The sequence below is a fragment of the Myiozetetes cayanensis genome, unplaced genomic scaffold (genome assembly GCF_022539395.1).
Source record: "Myiozetetes cayanensis isolate MyiCay16 unplaced genomic scaffold, myiCay2020 scf5-8, whole genome shotgun sequence".
Taxonomy (NCBI): Eukaryota; Metazoa; Chordata; class Aves; order Passeriformes; family Tyrannidae; genus Myiozetetes; species Myiozetetes cayanensis.
In genome coordinates, this window is record NW_026087742.1 from 60,067,624 (window position 1) to 60,088,419 (window position 20,796).

The 20,796-nt window shown below is 40.7% G+C and overlaps 1 protein-coding gene across 3 annotated transcripts in view; it reads right to left on the reverse strand.

Moving 5' to 3' along the window:
* Positions 1 to 6,573: 6,573 nt before the first annotated feature.
* HTR2A (5-hydroxytryptamine receptor 2A) overlaps positions 6,574 to 20,796 on the reverse strand; it is a 28,484-nt gene continuing 14,261 nt past the window's right edge. For all 3 annotated transcript variants that reach the window (XM_050333633.1, XM_050333632.1, XM_050333631.1), the window contains one exon: positions 6,574 to 11,782. In XM_050333633.1, coding sequence (XP_050189590.1) covers positions 10,983 to 11,782 — 800 coding nt within the window. In that variant the 3' untranslated portion in view covers positions 6,574 to 10,982. The remainder of the gene's footprint in view (positions 11,783 to 20,796) is intronic.

Genomic DNA, 20,796 nt, shown 5'->3' on the forward strand with positions numbered 1-20,796 from the left:
GAACTTCAGGAGAGCAAGCAGGGGCTATTGTTCAAGTCCAATGGGAGTCTGCCCTAGCAGGCAGAACTTTGAGCAGAGGCCAGCAGGGGTGAAGAAAACTGCAAAAAGAAGCCTACACAAAGTGGAAGTAGGAATGGACTACTTGGAGAGAATATAGAAATATATCTAAAGCATGTGAGGATGGAGTTAGGAAAGCCAGAGGTCAGTTGTGAGTGAAACTAAAAGTGAAGGGCAATAAGAAGGTTCTTCATGTACACTGACAGCAAAAGGAAGGTTAAGGAGAATGTGGGCCTACTGCTCAGTGAAACAGGGGAGCTACTGTCAAGGAACATGGAAAAGAATGAGGTAGACAGTGGTGTTTTTTTGCCTCAGTTCTCACCAATAACTGTCCCTTCAGGTGAATATTATCCAGAACAAGACATTTAGGAAGATCAAGCAAACTAAGGGCAGGTCAGCCTTACAACCGTCGCCAGGAAAGTAATGAAACAGATCCTCCTGGAAGCCATTTCCAGATTTAAAAAGAACAAGAAGGTGATTTGTGATAGACAACATGGATTTACCAAAGGCACATCACACCTGACCACCATCACACCTAATTTTCTTCTTATGAGAATTCCATCTCAGTGGACAAAGCAGGAGCAGTGGAAGCTGTATACTTTAGCAAGGGGTTTGAAAGAACTTCTAATAGTCTCCTTGTCTCATTTTAACAAGATTGGAGAAACATGGGCTCGATTAGTAGATAATAAGGTGGGTGGAAAATAGGCTGGATTGATGGGCTCAGAGAGTATTGATCAGCAGTACAGAGTCCAGCTGGCAGAATGACACCCCTGAGTGATCGATACAAGGGACAAGACTGTTTACTGTCCTTATGAATGACCTGGATGATGAAATGGAGTACAATCTGATATATGTAGCTAAGAAAAGAACCAGTTTATTGCACTCCTTGCAGTAACAGAAATAAAGAGAGAAGGATAATAGAACTTTATGAAAAAAAGAGACTTCAGTTCAAAAACATATTTTGGAGCTTAGGAAAAAAATCCATCTTGCAGTAAGGAAGGGAGAAGCTATTCAGCACTATTGATAAGTCATTGGAAAAAAAAAAGAAAAGAGATTATTGCCATTGACAGTGACCACATCCACAATGCAAAGCACTGCACAAAAACCTGTAGAACGAAACCTTCTGACTTGAAGGGTTCACTGTCTACAAGACAAAAGGGGGGAAAAAAAGTATTTTCTACACTTCACATGTGGAGAACAGAGATGCAGATTTCCAAAGTGCAGCCACTTGGAAACTTCATCTATTACTTTATGCATAGTTATATGCAGCAATTCCAAATACTTTAGTGGAGTAACTGTTGACTAGTCTTCCTCTAAATCATGGTATTTTCTACCTTTGTTTCACTCTGAATAGTTCCATCTCTTTCACAAGACAATTTCTGAAATAGTTATCTTCCCTCGGATTAATTTTCAGGCCCCTGTGTGCTGTTTCCCAAATGATTACATTTTTTTTTTTTTCATGAGGAGTGTCAAAGAGGAATTTTGGGATAATGTATCTTTCTTTGGATCATTCAGGGTCTCAAAACTGCTGTAATTCATCTCAGAAAGTGCCTTTATAAACCACTTTTGTTCCATACTTGCTGGTTCTACAAACCTAAAGTAAGTAAACCTCACTCATTTCAAACACATAAGTCTTAACTGCAATAACTGTGCATTGCTAAGAATTTTTTTTTTTTTCATGTGTCAGTAAGAACTGCAGATTCCCAGATATCCTCTGAAAATCTCTGTTTCCCCAGCACTGGAGAGTAGAGCCTTACAGGGAGGGTACCTTCCCTCATCTTTTAAGTTCTGGGTTCTGCTCCTAGCTAATAAGTCCCCGCAGTAGTTGTCTTTTCCTGAAAAAACCTGCAAGAATAAATAAATATGAATGAAGTCTGACAGTGACTGCAGTAATCTGTTTAGCATGCTTCTCTTTCCCCCTTTTTTCCCCTCATATGTAGGTCTGTAAGGTGAAAACCTCACTTAAAATGTTACAGTGTACTTCTCTTTCACCAGCTGCCAGCTTCTTGGGCAGATCAGAAGATGGTACAGTTCAATCTTTTCACTTTCTCCCGGATGGTTGTTGTTCAAAAGCTCCATTCAGTAAAGAATCTGTTTCCCTCAAGGGCCCCGAATGTGACTGTTAATAGTCCTTGTACAGTGGGAAATTTATTCCCAATACCACATCTCCAGGCTTAGCCTTAGTCCCATCAGCCCCAAGTATTTAGGTTTGAAAAACAATGTTGTGTGGCTACATTATAGTTGCTGTTAATTGTGAATGGAACTATTTTATACTCATGGGATTTCAAGACTGGGTTTCTCTTCAGTGGGCAATTTCAAATGGTGATTATTTCCACTTCTCCGAAATATTAGTTTTAGGCTGCCTCTCTATTGCCTTTAGGAGCTGGGTCAACTGGCTTAGGTCTGGACACTTAACAGGGGAGATCCCAGCAGTCCCAATCCAAATGACTCCATGAAAATATAAGTTTTTCAACTTGCACACTTCACTTTTACTGCAAAGAGATATGGATAACCCAAACATCTTTGCCATTTCAAATTATTCAACAGCAGAGACTTTACAAAACAAGCATGTTGTAAATTTGTTTGGAAACTCAGCAACCATCATTTTAACTACTGTTTTCTTTGCTTCCATTTCCTACAGCAGTTGTGTGGTTGCAGGAACATTATTTTTATTACTGGATTCCTGAGAGCTGTGAATAAGTGTTTAAGGATTTTGAGACTTTCAATCTTTTCTACTGCTACAGAACACTTAACAGGAAGAATAACAATAAACTCACAAAATGCTAATATTTGTATTGTCAGTGAATCGTGACCAAAGAATTTGGAAATAAACTTGAGATTTTTTAGTGTCAATTGCAAATGCACTTGCAGAAATATATATGGAAGAGTAGGAACAGAAAAATGGGGAATTACTTAATTAAATTCATATACAGATCCCTTTTTCATTTGCAATCTAATAGAAGAGCAGCAGTAGTGGGGCAGAACAAAGGTCCAAAACACCTGATTTTGAAGATGAACTGCAGCACAAACTGGTAGAAGGAAGAGCACAAGCATTCGGTAAGTAGCTCCCACTAACATCTAGCAGTCTGAGATCCCTTCAGTTCTCTGGCTAGAAATGTCTATCACCCCTGTGTTAAAGAGCTCTCAATGGCTTCATGAATTGGCCCAATTTTTTAACAGTCTTAATCTGTTCAGATATTTATTAGTATAATTGATTATCCTTGTTGCCCTTCTATGTACTCTTTACAATTATCTGCAAAGAGTTTTTTAACTACTGCTGATCATTTTTTCCATGGTGCCATTACACAAAGATCTTGTTCCATGTAATAACTGTCAGTTTAGAGCACATTATCCCATATGAAAAGCTAGAGTTGATTAAAAAAAAAAGCAAAAAAGCATCACCTAACTTTTACTACTTTGAATTTCACTTGGCATTTTCAGAGCCATCACAGAGTGTTACATGGTCTTTGCAATCAGTTCTCCACTATGTACACTGTTAATTTTGATATTTTTATTCAAGAGGTTCCTGTAAGACTCACTGGTGTTCTGCCTCCATGGTGAACAGTGATTATACTGACAAGAAACCATCTTAACTTCTGGTTAGTTTCTTTTGAGCCTGTGATGAGGGACCATGTTGATCCATGTACATGCTGACTCTCTTCAGAGAATACATCCATAGGTTGGTTTATGTCATTTACGTGATCTCTGTGTGGTTTTCTCTTTTGCTTCACTATCTTTTTACTGATGAGTTGACTTGAGGCAAATCTTCTGACATATGACCATAAGGAAGTCTGCTGGCATAGGACCATTCCCACATGTCCCCAGTGAACACAGATTATTACCAAAAAAAAAAAAAAAAAAAAATTCTGCTTATATATTAAGATCTTCTAAGAAAAGATCCCAGGTCTGATTCTCTACACACTCTGTTCACATCCAGGATGGCAAAGTAGTCATATTTAAAACATAATAACCTTGCACATTTTAGATAAAATATAAGCAAGTCCAGCACTTAAAAATTTATAATGCATGGCCATGATGAACTCCAATTTTTCTTCACAAATTTTGTTAAATTTTTAGTTTTTCATTCTGATACTAATTTTGTAGTTAAAATATTAACACGACTATAACCGTCACCTGTTTTACATGGCTTTATACACAGTTGCACAGTGACATAACCCAAGCAATTTCAATGCAGTTACTCCCAACTGATGTCCTGCAAATATTAAGAATATGAATGATTTTACACATGTAAACTGGCACGCTGAATTTGAATAAAACTATTGAGTTTGTAAGCTTTTCTTTATCCTATAATGAAGATTTCAATCTGAATGAAAAAATTTAAGCTTATGTGTAGTCAAATAACTTTAGACATAATTTATTATGGTTTGCAGAACTATTTTTAGGGTCAGGTAACGTGTTATGTCTGTGATTGTAATTTAATCAGGCATAATCAGATGCCATCATGGAGGTTTTTGAATTGCTGTGTGCCTATTTCCCAGGTCTCACATGTCAAAGCTGCAGGTATATCAAAGAACTTCATTGTGTTACATAAATTTCCAAAGACCCTTTGCATCATATTTCAAGGAGTTCCCTCAGAAGATTATACTACGAAGGCTAAGTATCTTCCAAATATCTTTGCTTTTATGTCTTGAAGTGCCAGATGGATAAGTTAAATGCATTCCCTTTCAATGGTCAGTGAAAATTATGTAGAAACAGGTAAATCTGGCGAGGGGTTTTCCAAAGAAAATAGGAAATCATGATACGCTGGACCCTATATGCAGTAGTCTAGCGTTAGGGAGGTAAAACTGAATGGATTTTCAATTCAGGGATCTTATCTGACACATTTCGCCCTGTTGTTACCTCACAGGTTTGCAGCTAGAACAATTTGTTTCCCTTCGTTTGATAGCTTCTGAAAAATAAGCCTTTGTGTGCTTTTCTCTGTGCCTTATAAAGCTTGATGAAACCTTAAGATTAGAGCAAGCGTTGAAGGGATTACTTACTGATAGTTGTACTAGTTTGATACGCATTCCAGTTATAAGCAAGAGCGTGTATGCTGTATTCCTCAGTCGGAGGAATAAATTTATTTTATTTTTAAGACGAAGACAACGAAAAGGTATCAAAATCCATTTGGGGTTTCCGATTTCCATGCTCTCCGTGAAAGGTAACACCGCCCGTAGATGGCACTGTGGTCCTGCGGCCCGGGGCTTCCCGGTGTCTGTGCCGCGCTGTGCGCGCTGCTGTGGCGGTGGGCTGAGCCTGGCTGGGCGCTCTGCCACCCCCTTCCTCAGCCGGACAGCGAAGAGAACACACAACGAAAGGTTCGTGGGTCGAGATAAGGTCAGGGAGAGATGGCTCACCAGTTACTGTCACCGGCAAAACAGACTCGACTCGGGCAAATTAGCTTAATTTATTGCCAATCGAATCAGAGTAGGCTAATGAGAAATAAAAGCTAAATCTTAAAGCATCTTGCTCCCCCCACCCTCCTGCCTTCTTCCTGGGCTTGACTTCATTCCCGATTTCTCTACGCCCTCCCCCGCAGATGTGCAGGGGGATGGGGAATGGGTGCTGCGGTCAGTTCGTCACACATTGAGTCTGCCGCTACTTCCTCCTCATGGGGAGCACTCCTTACGCTTCCCCTGCTCCAGCGTGGGTCCTTCCCACGGGAGGCAGTTCTCCAACATGAGAGCTTTCCATGGTCTGCAGATCTTCATTAGCTGCTCCATCGTGGATCCTCCACAGGGTCACAGGTTCTGCCAGCAAACCTGCTCCAGAGTGGGCTGCTCTCTCCACCGGCTTCCCACAGGTCCTGCCAGGATCTTGCTCAAGCACAGGCTTCCCATAGGTCATAGCCTTCTTTCAGGCATCCACCTGCTCTGGTATGGAGTCCTCCACGGGTGGATCTCTGCTCCTCCATAAACCCCCATGGGCTGCAGGGGCACAGCTGCCTCACCATGGTCTGCACCACGGGCTGCAGGGGATTCTCTGCTCTGGCTCTTGGAACACTTCCTACCACTCCTTCCCCACTGACTTGATGTCTGCAGGGCTGTTTCTCTCAAATATTCTCACTCCTCTCTCTGGCTTCAGTGGTGCAGTTCCACACCCTCCCCACCCCTGCCCCATCTTAAATCTGTTATCCCAGAGGGGCTATCAACGTTGCTTCTGGACTTGGCCTTGGCCAGTTATGGGGCCATCCTGCAGCCAGCTGGCACTGGCTGTGTCAGACATGAGGGAAACTTACGGCAGCTTCTCACAAGAAGCCATACCTGTATCTTCCCCACTGCTAAAACCTTGTCATGCAAACCAATACAGCTGATTATTAATATTAAACTTATAGTCCTACTTCTTAGTGAAACTAATTTAATTGGCTTATTACTATTGCAAGTGTGCTGTTTCTGAGATTGAAATGTTTTTGGCACTATGTAGTTACCTAAAGAGTATACCACTTCAGTAGAAGAATGGCTGTCCTTGAAAAAAGAGAACGATTACAATGGCTCATTTTGGACCAGTTTACTGAGACAGTTAAACTCTGCAACACGTTCTTTCTTTTTGTCCAGCAAAATATGTAAAATTACTTTAGCCTTCAGCAGACAGTGTACTGAGTATTTATGGAAAAAATAAAACCAAACCAAATTAGCTACTGAAGACAAACCTCCAGTTTATAAAACAACTGATGGCATTTAAATATTTTAATCTGCTTTACTAGCAGTGGGATCTGACAAAACAATAAAGCATTGGAACACCATTTTACATTAACATTACAAAATACAACAAACGTTTTTCTCTATGTATTTACATAAACAAACATATAGGTATTCAAAATAGAATGCATCTCACTGTCTGGTAATAATTACATAAGTACAGTGCATGGTTGATTGGATGGGATAGATACATAGGAATTTTTACCCTGAAGTGTATAAAGGATGCACACCAGCTTAGGAGATACATGGTGAGCTTCATGTCTTTGGACATTTTTCAGATACAGTCTTAACAGTAATAAAATGTCAATCTACTTGAAAAATTGTTGGTTAAAACTTTTTTTCAGATGAAGTGGGTTTTTTTGGATGCAGATATGACAGACTCAGCATGCTTTTCCTGTGAGGTAGGGGATGGCCCTAACCTCTGAACTAGTCTGTATGAATGAATGTTTTCTCTTTTTTTCTTTTTAACTGAAAACTTATAAAAATTTCCATTCCAGTCTGATGCGTAATGGAAACACTCACATTTTTTTGCAAGATGGAGGTGTTGTTCTGAAGCTGGTCATACTAGACTGTGGTGTTCATCCCAAGCGTGGGCCCAGTGCTGTAAATCCTGGTTTAAAACAGCTGAACTTTGTCATCTGTCTGCAGCATGAGTTTATTAATTGCTATCTACTGATGAACAACCTCCTGCAGATCTGGTATGGCGCCTAGAGCAAATTCAGATCCTGACTGTCATCCTCGCTAAGGCAAACTGCACAAAAATCCATTAACATTTTGGTGCAAGGTGGCAGAATCAGGCCTCACTAAACTGTCAAAATATCCATGAAGAGCTGGAGATATTGGTCTTTAACTGCTGTGCATTCTTGGCTTTGAGAGGCCTCTTAGGCAAAAGCTGGTGATCACTCAATAAAACCTCCTATCTGAGTGCTCACAGAACCAAAATGTCAGGCATCAGTTATCCCTGCTTCTAAGCAAAAGATAAGTGTTATATTATCTCTGGTTGTCAATTAAAGAAATACTGTCAATCCTCTTAGGTCCAAAGCATAGGTTTTATTTTAATAAGCTGGAAAAAAATGATTGTTCAGAGTCATTTTCTAGTGAAACATCAAGCCAGTAATTGAAACCCTCTCTGATTGTAGTGAAGTATTCCCTGTCAGTATTTGCAACCTGAGCAATTTGACATTGTGAAAGAGGAACAGAAGATGAAATGAAAGAGAAATGGCGGGCTGATCTGCTATGCCACATGGGTGAAATGCAGACAGTAAGCAGAGAGCATAAGCTGTGATTGTTAAATGTTCAGTAACAGTTTATCAAGTGCAAGCTGGTGAAGGAGACTGTGCAGACCAGCAACTGGAGCCTCAGGAGTCTTGGGGGGAATTGAGCCCTGGAGAAGTGCAGGGTGCCATATTCATCATGCAGTACGCAGGTAGGCTCTGCTCACTGGCACAAATGGGCAATAGGACCCAAAAGCTGTCGGTCCCATCTACTTCTTTCTCTTGCAAGGCCAGAGAAACTTTGCATCAAGACAGGCACAAAATGTGGCAATTCCCTCAACTGGTGGAAGCCTTTGTGTTTCCTCTGCTCTCACACACAAGTTTAAAGGCCTTCAATCCCCTGTCATCATATCAAGGCGATCTGGTTTGGTGGCAGATCTTGAGCCTCAGACCTCTATTCACAAAAGACCTCTGGTTTTACTACTGCCTACTTATTCCCTGAGGTGCCTGTTCCCAGGGGTAAATCCTCAAAACCATCACCCCAGTTATGAAGTGGAGACATCTGGACACAAGGAGGTACCTCAGTACCTGTTTCATGGGATGAACTCAACCACTTGTATTCCATCAGTGTTCCTTCCCTTGCCTGGCTGGCCTGTGGGATATGAGCTGGCCATTGTCCTCAGTTCAAACCCCCAGATTTAGGATCCATATCAAAGTTGCTGAAACTTGTGGAAAGTCACTGCTCCCGCCTACTGTTATGGTAGTCCTCATACTCAACTGCAGTTAGCAGATTCCTCCTGACATCCCTTCTTTGTATGTGTGGCACCCTTCACACAGTGTTGTGTGGGAGCAGGATTTGTGCATAGGGAGGTAGGAGCAGAGAGTTTGTTTTTCCTTCTCTTGAAGCTGTTCAGTTTGGTTGTGGTGATCAAGTGAACCCAGAGCCAGGGAGACCATATAAACCACCTGGTCAGCACAGCCTTACACCATTTGATTTATCAGGAGATCCTAAATTACCAGTTTTGGGCGGAAAGCCATTAATGGCCATGAGGTGATAGATGATTGACATGAATCACTACAACGGGGCTACAGCATGACACTTTGAACCAGACATGGAGGCTGAGGCCTGTGGAATGAGTCAGTGTCACTATGGGCATGCAGAGCTCCTGTGTGACCAGTGCATGGTGGCTCTGCCTATCCCACGTCAGAGGAAAGGGCTCATAAAACCAGCAGATTTAGTTATACAATATATATAACAACAAAATCAGTTTCTTTGAAATCAATCAAATACCCAGCCAACTTTTAAATCCTTGTCTGCCACAGATCAGTGTCTTAAGCTAAAAATCTTCTTCCAAAGACTCCCAACTGGTAGGCTATAATCAGATTCAGTTTCTGTCTCTCTCTTTCTTTGACTTAATGGAAATTTAATTGTTCTGTAAAAACTGAAAACTTCAAGAGAAGGACTGATAAAGGTATTGGAGTTTGATTTCTGTATAGGCAGTGTTTTCTCCAGACAAACTGGAATACATCCTGGTTCTGAGATGAAATTATGGCTGCAAAATTCATGGAATGAATCAAATGCTTGGATTTAAGTTTTGTCGGTGAATGCAACATTTATATTTCTCCTCTTCAGCAAAGTCCCATGGGCTTCAGTGACATTGGCTGTGATGCCCAAAAGAAAAGAGTTTCATGACTAGGTATGTCTGCCAAACAATGGATTTTATGTTCTTTATGGAATGTATTCTGGCCTTAGAGCTATGCAGGTGGAATACACTTAAAAGTCCTGTTATTTTTCAAGAGAGCCCCATTTGCCCATACATATTTCATTAAGGCTGAGTCCTAGTAGTGCAAGCTACTGACCATTCCTGAGCAATCTGCCTTAACAGCAATACAGCAAAACTAGGGAAAACAATTCTTAGCAACTAACAGTTTTCTAATAATTCTGGCACTACAAACCCTAAAACAAAACCAGGAGGACATTCTTCAAAATAGTCTTTTTAAACCAAAGAGAAATAATGAGAGAGGATCTGATGCAACCTTTTACTGAAAGCTTTACTCATACAAAACTTCCTCTGACACTACTTAAATCAGCCTTTGTTAGAATTGAACAGAGGCATGGACCTGGAATAGTTCCTGAAATTATTTAGCAATGTTGTGCCTGGTTTTCCAGTCTTCTCTCACTTTACTTCCCTGTCAACACTGGTGGGAAGGAGCAGGGAATCAATCCAAATAATTACTTTTGAAAATATTACTTTCAAGTTTTAAGCTGCACACATGAAAGTTTTGAATGGAAATAAAGTACAATACACAAAATAAAGATTACAAATGGTGGTATAAACAAAGGATAATTTAAGCGTAATTCCTCTCTGAAGATTCCTAATTTGAAATACAGAACAAATGGCAGAAAAGCCCAGTGACATTTCAGAATGTTTACTCAGATGGAAAAAATAGCCATAAAACAGTCAACAAAATGTTCATATAATTAATCTATAGCGGTTTTAATAGATTTTCTTTAATAGTTTAAAATTTATTTTAAATATATATTAGCAAAATAACCACCATTTTATTTAAAATTAGGTAAAGTTCTCATTCTGTTAATGATAACAAAACTCTATTTTAGCAAGACAAACTAGCTGGAGCCTACTCTGCAAGAACATCAAAGGGCAGCTTAGCTTTCATTTGCAAAGAGAAAAGAAATGCGTAGGTTTCTTCACAGCCCATATTATAGTACCAGAAATTGCATTTTTTTCTTTAAGAAATATATCCTTTAGAATATTAAAAAAATAAGTTTAATAAAGCCTGTGCTTAAAACAGCCAAAGTACTGTATGAAAAAAAATTGCACATTTGATACCATTAAAACCCTGGTTTTCATCCACAGGGTAATATGAGGAGTATATGATGTTATTGGAAGGTCTCTTGAACAGGGCTGATTTTCCTAAGCTGTCAGAGCTTCTCCCAGCCAGGTGAAATTTTCAGTGAATGTACGGTGGTTGTCATGGCAGCTGCCAGCCATCACACACCACTAACCTTTTCGTTGCCTGGGCTGATACTTCCCTTGGAGGTACCATCCAAATGATGTATTCCTATTGTGACCATTGAGTAATCCTTAGCCATCATTTTTGCCTCCTTTTTCAAACTCTTCATTTGTGCTAGCTGGAGCTGGCTGGAATCATACGCAAGTGCCGGGATAGTGTTCACTAAAATCAGCTGGAAAGGTTTCTTCTCCTCCTTGTAGCGACACTGAATGTAACGAGAGAAAGCTGAGCGGTAGGTTTTATTGAACAGTGTATATACGAGTGGGTTGACAGCTGAAGAAAGGTAACCAATCCAAACGAATATGTTAAGAAGTCCTCCAATGACTTTTTCATTGCATGACTCCTTGCAAATTACAGCCATCACATTGGTGATGAAAAATGGACACCACATCACAACAAACAGGAAGAAGACAATGCCAAGAACCTTGGAAGCCTTCTGCTCGTTGCTGATGGATTGCATGGTTCTTCTCCCAGAAGTCCCCACGTCTCTATTCAAGGAGCGTTGAAAGAGTTTTTCTGAGGACAGGGAACTCTGAGGGAGGAAGCTAAATGAAGCAAACTTGGTCTTTGGGCCGACGTCATTCACACATAGCATAGCTTCCTTCTGCAGCGACTTGATGGTTAAAAAGTAAGTGACTACCATGATGGTTAGAGGGATGAAGAATGCCACAAAAGAGCCTACTAGAACAAAATTCTCATCTGCAAGTAAGCAGCTGCAATTCTTAAACACTTTGGATTTATCCTGTAGTCCAAAGACGGGTACAGGCATGGAGATACCTGAAGGTGGATGAGAGAAAGAAGAGATTAAACATAATAATGAAAAACAACATTCCTGATCTCCAAGAATAAAATAAACAAACATCGACCTGTGTTCTACCTGTGGCTACAGTGATCTTAGCTATATGCTTATTACCTCAGCCACAGGCAGAATACATTTGTTGACATCCAACTGTCACATGACACATAGTAGCCACAAAAGCATAACTCCTTAAATTCTTGGATCTTGTCCCCTTCTAATGATCTCTAGACTTACTGCTTAGTTTCTGCCACCTTTGTAAAGGCTTTTATGAACTATGATCAAGATGATACTGTCTTTCTTTTCTGAAGTGGCTTAAGAGTTTCACAGTAGAGGATTAGAAGTGTTCTGGTGCTGGTTTCTGTGTAGGTTGGGAAATTCTGGTGTTAGGAGGAAAGATAATCTTTTATAGTAGGTCTAAGACTAATCTTTCATTGGGTCTTTCCCTCTCTTCCTGTAATGTCCGTACAGTCAACGTAGTCTAAATGCTAAAAAAAACTTTCCATGGCAATGCAAATGGCAATGACCAGTGGGAACAAACTAAGCCCTGAGAGACACCAATATGAGGCAGCCTGAGATGTGGTTTACCCTTCAGAGCTGCAAAGGTCCTGTCACAGTATTGCCAAATGCTAGAGTTTTCTCTGTCAACACACAGCCATGCAAACTTTGTCTTTCCCTGAAGCATGTGCAGCATCCTTGCCTTTCCTTACTCATGAATGGTAAGGCAAGGGGATGAAGTCCATTCTGCTTGGAATGCTCTGTCTGATTCAACCTACTCAGCCATTTCCTTGGGGACTTCTGCAAATGCTGCTAATGTCTGAGCAAAATCAAACAGCTGCTGTTTCTTTGGTTGTTGGTTTTGCTGGGTTTTTTTTGGTTTGTTTTTGTTTTTTTTTGGTTGGGTTTTTTTCAGCATTTGTGTCTTCCCCTCCATGCTGTCTCTCCATGAGAGGCAATGTTCAGACTGTGAAAGGGATGATGTGCTGTGAAGACAGAAGTGGAGTTGTGAAGCAGGGGGTGATAATGCAGCCCTGTTTGGATAAAAGCAGCTAGGAGTCTGATTCCTGGGGAAAGCTAGCATAATCTGGGAGCTTCAGTCCCATTTGCATTTTAAAACAGAAATCCCAGTGGCTGTATTTGGTTTATGAAGAAGAAAAACATTATTTAGAGAAGAATTTCTTACAGTGTTAGGAGGATGATGTGCCCTACTTTGTTCAGTGTATGCCCAAGAATGTCCCTACTGGTTCACAGATGAGCCCTGAAACATCAGCTTTTCAATTGTACCTTCCTCTCTCTCTTTTCCTTCTTCCCACTCTGCTGCTTAGACTGCAAGCCCTTTAAAAGCATAGGCTATCTCGTCATGTCACACACTTCCAGTGCCCAGCATAACACCTCCAGTCCTAGAGGAAGGCTGTGGAGTACAGGCTTAATACGAAACAATAATAATAACAGTAATAATAATATTAGACTATTATTCTCTTCAAATGCTTCAGTCTTTTGGTGCTTCTGGGACTTCTACAAAGATCTTTATTTTTCCAAGAACACTGTAGCTTGGTTTATCTTTGCAACTTTGAACTGAGTCATGGCAATGTCTCAGGCCAGTTTAGAAAAGTGCTGCTCTTATCTGTCCAGGGCAGAAGCTGATGGACAGCCTGTGGTATTACCCTTTCTGCTCCTGCTGCACAACATCTAAATGCTTGAACTCGGGCTAGGAGAAGCCAGTGGCTGATATACAAACTCGTACAGTGTGTGGCACCTCCTGAATTGAGCTGACAGAAACTTCGAGTGACTCTAGGAAAGCTTCTGGCTAAAAAGGTCAGATGAGTCTGACTGACAGCATGGAGGAAGAGGTCACCTGCAGAAGCCAGACTGTCCAGCTGCAGCTGAGTAATCTGTGGTGCTGAGCACCTCCAAGGAAATGAGGAATGCTTTGAAGTTCCTTTTCTTTTTTAGGATGAGTTGAAGGGGTGATGGAGGCACACAGTGCCTTCCAGCATTACACTTCAGCTGCATGAAGACACAGCATTAGTCAGAGTAATACCATAAGTTTCCTGTCTGCTTCTGCCCTGTGCTGATAACAGCTAGGCTGTTTTTATATTTCATTCAAAGACCTAGTGTGAGCTGCAGAGATAAAATAAACAATGGTATTGACAGAGTTAAAAGATGCCTTTCATTATTACCTTATGGTTCAGCTGCATGAGGAGGTATGAGTGCAGAGGCAGCAGCACTAGAAAGAGGAAAATTTTAGCATAATTGCACGCTTTTTCAAGTAAAGCACCTAAGTCAGTTACAACTCCTCACCTGAAACACAAGAGCAGCAATTCCCCAACTGCTTTGTTTTGTTGTTGGCAGCTTCTGGAGACTGGCATCTAAACCTAGATTTCTGGCTTTAAAAAATGGAAATGAGCTTCAGTTTGCAGCTGAAGTTTCCACATTTCCTTGTCATTACATTAACAAGCACAAAAGTGCTGCACCCAGCAGAGCTGTTGAAGGCACTGCTAGTCGTGTAAATTCTTCTGAATGACCATTCAAGGATCTTTCCCCTACAGCCACAGGTAAGAGGACTGTATAGTTTGAAAACAGCAAAGGTACCACGTTTCAGTGGCAGACAGGTGTAGCCTTTTTGTATATACCCCAGTTCAGCTGATGCAGGAGATCCCACAAATTATATTGTGGCATTCCTGCATGGAATAAATAAACTTCCAGCCCATTTTTCTCTTTTCCTGTCTCTACAGGGACTAAACTTACTGCTCCCTTCCTGAAAGGAGCAGAGTTTGCTCCTCTTCAAAAGATGGTTTTTGGCTTCTGCAGCATGAGGATAGCAAATCCCATGAGGACACAGGGATCGAATTCAAAGGCAGTCATGTTTAAACTGTAAATAAAAGAGCTTCCATGTGCAATCCACATTCCCTATTTTGATAGAATTTTTAGGAAGCATCACATATGGCCAAGAATATCACCCACACGTTACTGAGGTTTGGTCAAGAACAAGTCCCGTAAATCCATTACAAAAAGCCCTGGTATAAGTTGCAGAAGTGTTGTTGCAGCTGACTGAATGAAATGTTTAAAAGTTGAAACTCAGTGATCTACTTCATCTTGATGATTCAGAAGCACAATTCCTTGCTGGTTTATGGTCCTTGCTTTCCAACTCCCTGCTCTTGGTGACTGTAGATGTTTAAAAGATACAGATGGTGCCTGCGCATTCAAATGTTGTAAGAAGGAAATCAGCTTCACAAGAAAGGGTCATGCAGAGCTACCAGGTAGGGACAAACATGTATTTGGGAAATGGAGCATGTGCAAACAGTAGATCTGGATGAAACAACCTGGTAGGGCTGTAACAGAACAGCTATTCCACACACTGCCCATTCCATGTTTCTGGCTCCCACCAGCCCAAGGTCAGTCTGGAAAAAATCTTGTTATCCCCTGAGGGTTTTTTTATGATTTATCCTTCTTGGCTTCCAAAACAAACTAAATTGAGGCACGAGGAAACATTCAGCACAGAATGGGAACATCCATTCAAGCCCTGAAGGTACATTAGACACTCCATTTCCAGTTGACATTCCCACTTAGAACATTTTCCCTTGTGGAAAAACCCTAAATATTATGTTCCTCTGGTACAAGGTGGTTTATTTATATAGCTTGATTTATACAAGGTGGCTGTCTCAAACTAGGGATTTTAATAAACCACACAACACATCCCAAACAGTAAAGACCAGTAATAAATCCTGCATTAAAGCTCAAGAATTTGGGCACAGTTTCAGAATGACAAAAGGCTCTTGAAAATACCAAAGGTTAAGAATTAAAGCAATGGCATCCTTCTTTTTGTTCTCTCAAAAAGCCTGGTAAAATTGACAGAGGTTGATTTAGTGGTACACATTGCTGACTCCAGAGGTATACAACAGCCATAAAACCACTTTAGCTGGACAGGTAAACTGGGTTTGCAGCTGCCTTGAGCTGCTGAGACCATCAATAAATTAAAGCTAGAAGTTACAATATGCCCTGCAGGATGGCACACTTGTGTTACTTAGAGTGAACTGATAAGGTCAAGGTTCCTTCTGTGAAGTTTCCTTCAAGCAGAAACTGTCAGTCACATGCTTTCACCCCACATATATCCATTTCAAATGATTTTAATACAAATGAGCATTACCATGTGCCTTAACAAATGTCCAAGGGATAGAAATTACCTTTTTGAAATGTCATTATAGTTTCTCAACACTTTGGTTCACCTTCTCATGAAAAAGAAAAAAACCTCCCTATCTGAAGCTTTAGCAGTCACACTGATTCAAACATAACAGGTTACAGGCCAGCTCATGGGCCACTGCACAGAGATGTGCTGTGACACTGAATCTGAAATGATTTCTGCTTGGAGAAAGCCAGTCTCTCCTTCAAGCAACTCAATGCGACAATACTGTCTAATTTCTTTAGAAAAGCCCATGCCCAGTATCTGATGCCTTTTTGTACTCAGAAAATGTCGTCCTTTGGTACATTTGCATGTTCAAACAACAAACAGTTGTCCATGTACACTCACCTGCTATATCCCAAGTCATACAAGGCATACTCTCAATTTCATGTTGTATAAAAATTTCCTTATTGCACACTACCATCATATTATTTTCAATATTTTTTACTTAAATAACCACACAAAATAGTATTTGTTTATTTGGGCTAACATGGTACACGTTAGCTTGCTCTGGGAACACAAGCCAGAGTCAGCCATTTGCAGGGGGAGAACCATGGACCACGTCCTCCCCTGAGTATCCAGGATGTAAATATGCCTGAATCTTATATCAGGAGCTGGAGTTTAGCCACAGCTACTTTCATTTAAACATCTGCGGAAGAGCCACTGAGTCTGGCCTTGTGTCTCTGCTTGGTGTTTGGCACTCACTAGTGTAGGAGCCATCATTTCCCCAGAGCTGCAAACACTTAGCTGTTTTTTTCTGCATGTACCTGAAAATGTTCCCAGCTGATTCCTTTCCAGTCATGGCAAACCTTTCACTGTTATAATTTTTTGCTGCCAAAATAGTACCAGCCACATTTTCAATAGCAAGGTTGTGCAGTTTGCTACTGGGTGGCAGTGCAGAAGCAGAAATTTCCACCTGGGGAGAGGGGATGTTGAAAATCTATGGGTGGACTGCGAATCACCATCTGAGGCTGCCTCTAGTTAACATGAATGTTAAAGAATTTCTACCTTTCCTAGTCAGTGTGGCAGTGTCCCCAAAGTCCTGGGCTAGAACTTCTTCTCGCATGTGAGACAAGCAGGGAATTTTTCCCTAACAGTAGGTACATGTGTTGGTGGGGGCAGGAGTGGGTGAGGAGCTTTCTCTCACAAATCCCCACATAATACTTGCTTTCAGATGGATTTCCTCGAGAGCTAAGTGAGTCATAATGCTGGTGGAGCATCGTCTTCTTTCTGCATCCCGAGAGGTTGTCCTCACAGGACTGGAATCAGAGTGGGTCCAGACATTTTCCATATCACTGTTTATAAACTAAATTTAGTCCTTTATTCAAGGGCACACACAGAGGTTGTTTTCTGTATCTTTCCCTTGGAACACTTTATTTGGTCACACATCTTCTATTTAATACAACTGAAAGGAAAACTTATTTAAATTTAACTTTGCATAGGGGGTGCCAGGTAATACTTGGATTACTCTATTAATTTTAAAATAGCTTTGTTCTTGGCAGCTCAGAAAATCTCTAAGGAAACATATTATTTAGCCTAGTAGGAGATAGATTCAATTCATTTTATGTGTGACAATTATTGTAAATGGTCATTTATGCCATAAATCATCCGTTTCACTTTAGAAAAACAAAATCAGAGAACTCTGTGTCCTCCTAATATGTTTCTCACTTATGTCCTCACTCCTGAAGCCTATTTCTTATCAGAACAGAGATGTGTCTCTCTAAATTAATTTATTGGAATGTGATAGTAAATTAAATAGAAATAGGATTAGAGGAGTATTTCCAGGAGGACACTGCAAGAAATGAAAGACAGGTGCCCCTTTTTGACTTAAGTGATTAAAAACCCAGGGCTCAGAGCAGGGTAAGTTATGAGAGGCAACAGCTGATGGAGTTGTTTGCCGCTTTGGTGTAATGCTGTTCACTTATAAAATGTGCAAACAGCCCAAAGGCAGCAAGAATCCAACAGCAGGAAGCAGTTTCTTTGCTTTTGGCTTTTAAGTGCTTTTTCAGCCTATACACACCTCAAATCCTCTTGTGCTGCAGGACTTATTTGCAGTCTGGTCCTTCTTATTTTCTCATTGGATTTTCCAGACCTTTTGTATAGTAATTTCCAGTGGAGCCTCTTCATAAACACAGTTTTTGCTTTTCAGCTAGTGAGATTATCTTTGGTTTGGGCTGAGGCTTCTACCAATGTGCTTATTGGCTTCTCACAGAGATCTCCAAGTGAGAGAAGTTGTTATCCCTCTGTGTAATACGGTTACTCAGTCACTAAAAGGAGTAGCAGCGGCATACAGAACTCCACACTTATCAAACAGCTAGAAATAAATAAATAAGTGTTTATAAATGTCCTGCAGAAATTTCTTTTGGAAAAGGACTAAGTGACTGCAGATTTCAGATGACAGATTCATGTGTGCAGCAGAGAGCAATGGTGAACAGACCCCAGCAGTTTCAACTGAATGAGCTGAAAGAGAAAGTCTTGTTATTGCAACCTAACCCTCTTAATTTAGTGCCTGCACAGGTTGGCACAGGCTGCCTTCACTGTCTGCAGACTGCAGTGGGCAGAGGCAAAGCCTGCAAGGGATAAGAAACTGCTGGACAAAGCTGTGCTGCCTGGTCTGGTCTTTCATAAGCAGAGAGGCAGTCACAGGTCTGAAAGCTAGTCTTGGTATCTCATTTGAACATTAATTATTTCAGTTATTTCCTGACATGCTCATAGTTGTTCCCAGGTAATGACCTTCTTCACATGTGACTGCATGTTGCCTCATTTTAACTGAAGCTCTGCAGTGATTCTGTCTTTGTAGAGCAAAAGTCTTCCTTCTTGAAGTTAGTATACTGCCTATATGAGACACCTGCAGGTAAAACTTTCACCTCTAGGGCCAACAAATAGAAAGAATATGTAGAAACCTCAGAAAATTAAAATACTTTCTCAATTTATACAGAAATTTTCTATTAGATGACACATACTTGCATTCAATCTGCTTGTTCACTATAGCATTTATATCTACTGAAGGGCACATAACTTTTTCTAAACAAGACAGAAATACCAAACTGCCTAGTAAATAGAGTTTTGTACAATATGTCTCAAGAACAAAATAAGGTATAATACATGCCATTTTCTTCACCAGGTCTGCCATGGGTTTGAATAACCTTCTTTTTACTGTTCTTGGGTAGACCTTATGGTCTGATTATGAATACTTTACTGCTGTTAAACCTGGAGAAAGATGCCAAAATACCCAAGCCCTAGACTCGGTAAGGGTGTCAACCTTTAGACAAGAAGTAAATGTCTTTGCCTTGTGTAGATTATTGTGTCAATACAATACATTATAAATGCACGTACAGGAAAGAAGAGCAAGACAAGAAGGTATCTGGGCCTGCTTTTGCAGCAGAAGGTCAGAAAGAGCGTTTAGCTCCAGGATGTCCAGGAGGTTAAAAGCCAATAATAGAGAGAGTCTAAAAATCCTTTTCCTCTTTACTGATCCAGAGGAACCCATTCAACTTGATCCTCAGTAAGAACCATACTATCATGCCATGTAGAGCTAACTTGTTCACCTGAGAAAGCATCAACACTGTGTTTCCCACATGAAAATTTAGCTCATCCTTAGAGATGGGACAAAGAAATGTTTATGGGAATGATTCAGCAGTGTTTTGGTACCACATTGCCACATCACATCTGAGATGAAATTGCTCCTCTTGCAGTCTGGTCTTTTGTGAGATTGCGGCTTATCTCTGTCCCTGAGCCTGGAAAGAGTGAATAGTAAGGTGGTGTCTGGCTAAGCCTGGACAGGAGGCCAACAAAGCAGCTTGCCCAAGGGATGCTGGCTGAGCAGAGCCCAAGTCCAAGAAAGACACACAGCAGCTACAATCCTGCCATCAGCTGGGATCTGCAAGGGCAACGGGCTTGATGTTCTCCTCCAGGGGACATAGGCTGATGTCAGCTGTGTAACCCCTTCATCCGTGGTGATTAGAAGTGATGAGTAAAGAGCTGAATATTTAGTTTGAAAAATTGCAAGAGACTCTGCAGGTCTTCAGCCTAGCTCTGTGCAGAGGGACAAGGTGCTTCTCATTCTATTTAAGACTGCCCCTTCTGTGGCTCAGCAAAATGAAGTAGAGCAGGTTAAACACCCTTTTCTGTTCTGTGTTCTCAGTTAATGTTGTTTTTAAGTTCTCTGTAGTAATGGTTTAATTTCTACTCAAAAGAAGTTACAAATTTATAGTTGTCGTTGACGTAGGTAAATATGTAATCTGAAAAGAGCCTCTGTGTGGAATCAACCTCAACCACCTGTGATAACCTTTCTGTTTAGTGTGGGACCTCTCCGTATTCCATGTTGGATGGCTTCACAATGTTCACTGTTCAGCCCGCTAGGACAATAGATTTTGGGATAATTGTGCTTTAAGAAAGAAATACCATATCTTTGTTACAGGATCCTCCTAGATCACACACTATCAGTCTGTCTTTTTAGCTATGAATCTCCTGAAGGGTCCTCAGGGCTAATTTATTATGTGCTATACATGCTGCATATACAGTAGAATACTTACTGTACTAATAAGCTATAAATTATGGAAAGATCTTACATATTCCACTACCATAAGCAACTAATGTGATGCCTCTTGGGGCAGTCTACGTGACAAGATCCTCTACTATCCCAGTTTTTATACTTCTGAGCTTTTAATTATTACATGGTGTGACTTGTTGAGTGCTGATAATTTACTAAACTCTGCCCTAATCCTCCACTGAATGGAATAGATTTCTGTTGGTATCTCTGAGATTTCTTCAGCACTGCTGCTTGGCCTTGCTTTGTAGTTCAAAAAGGAGACT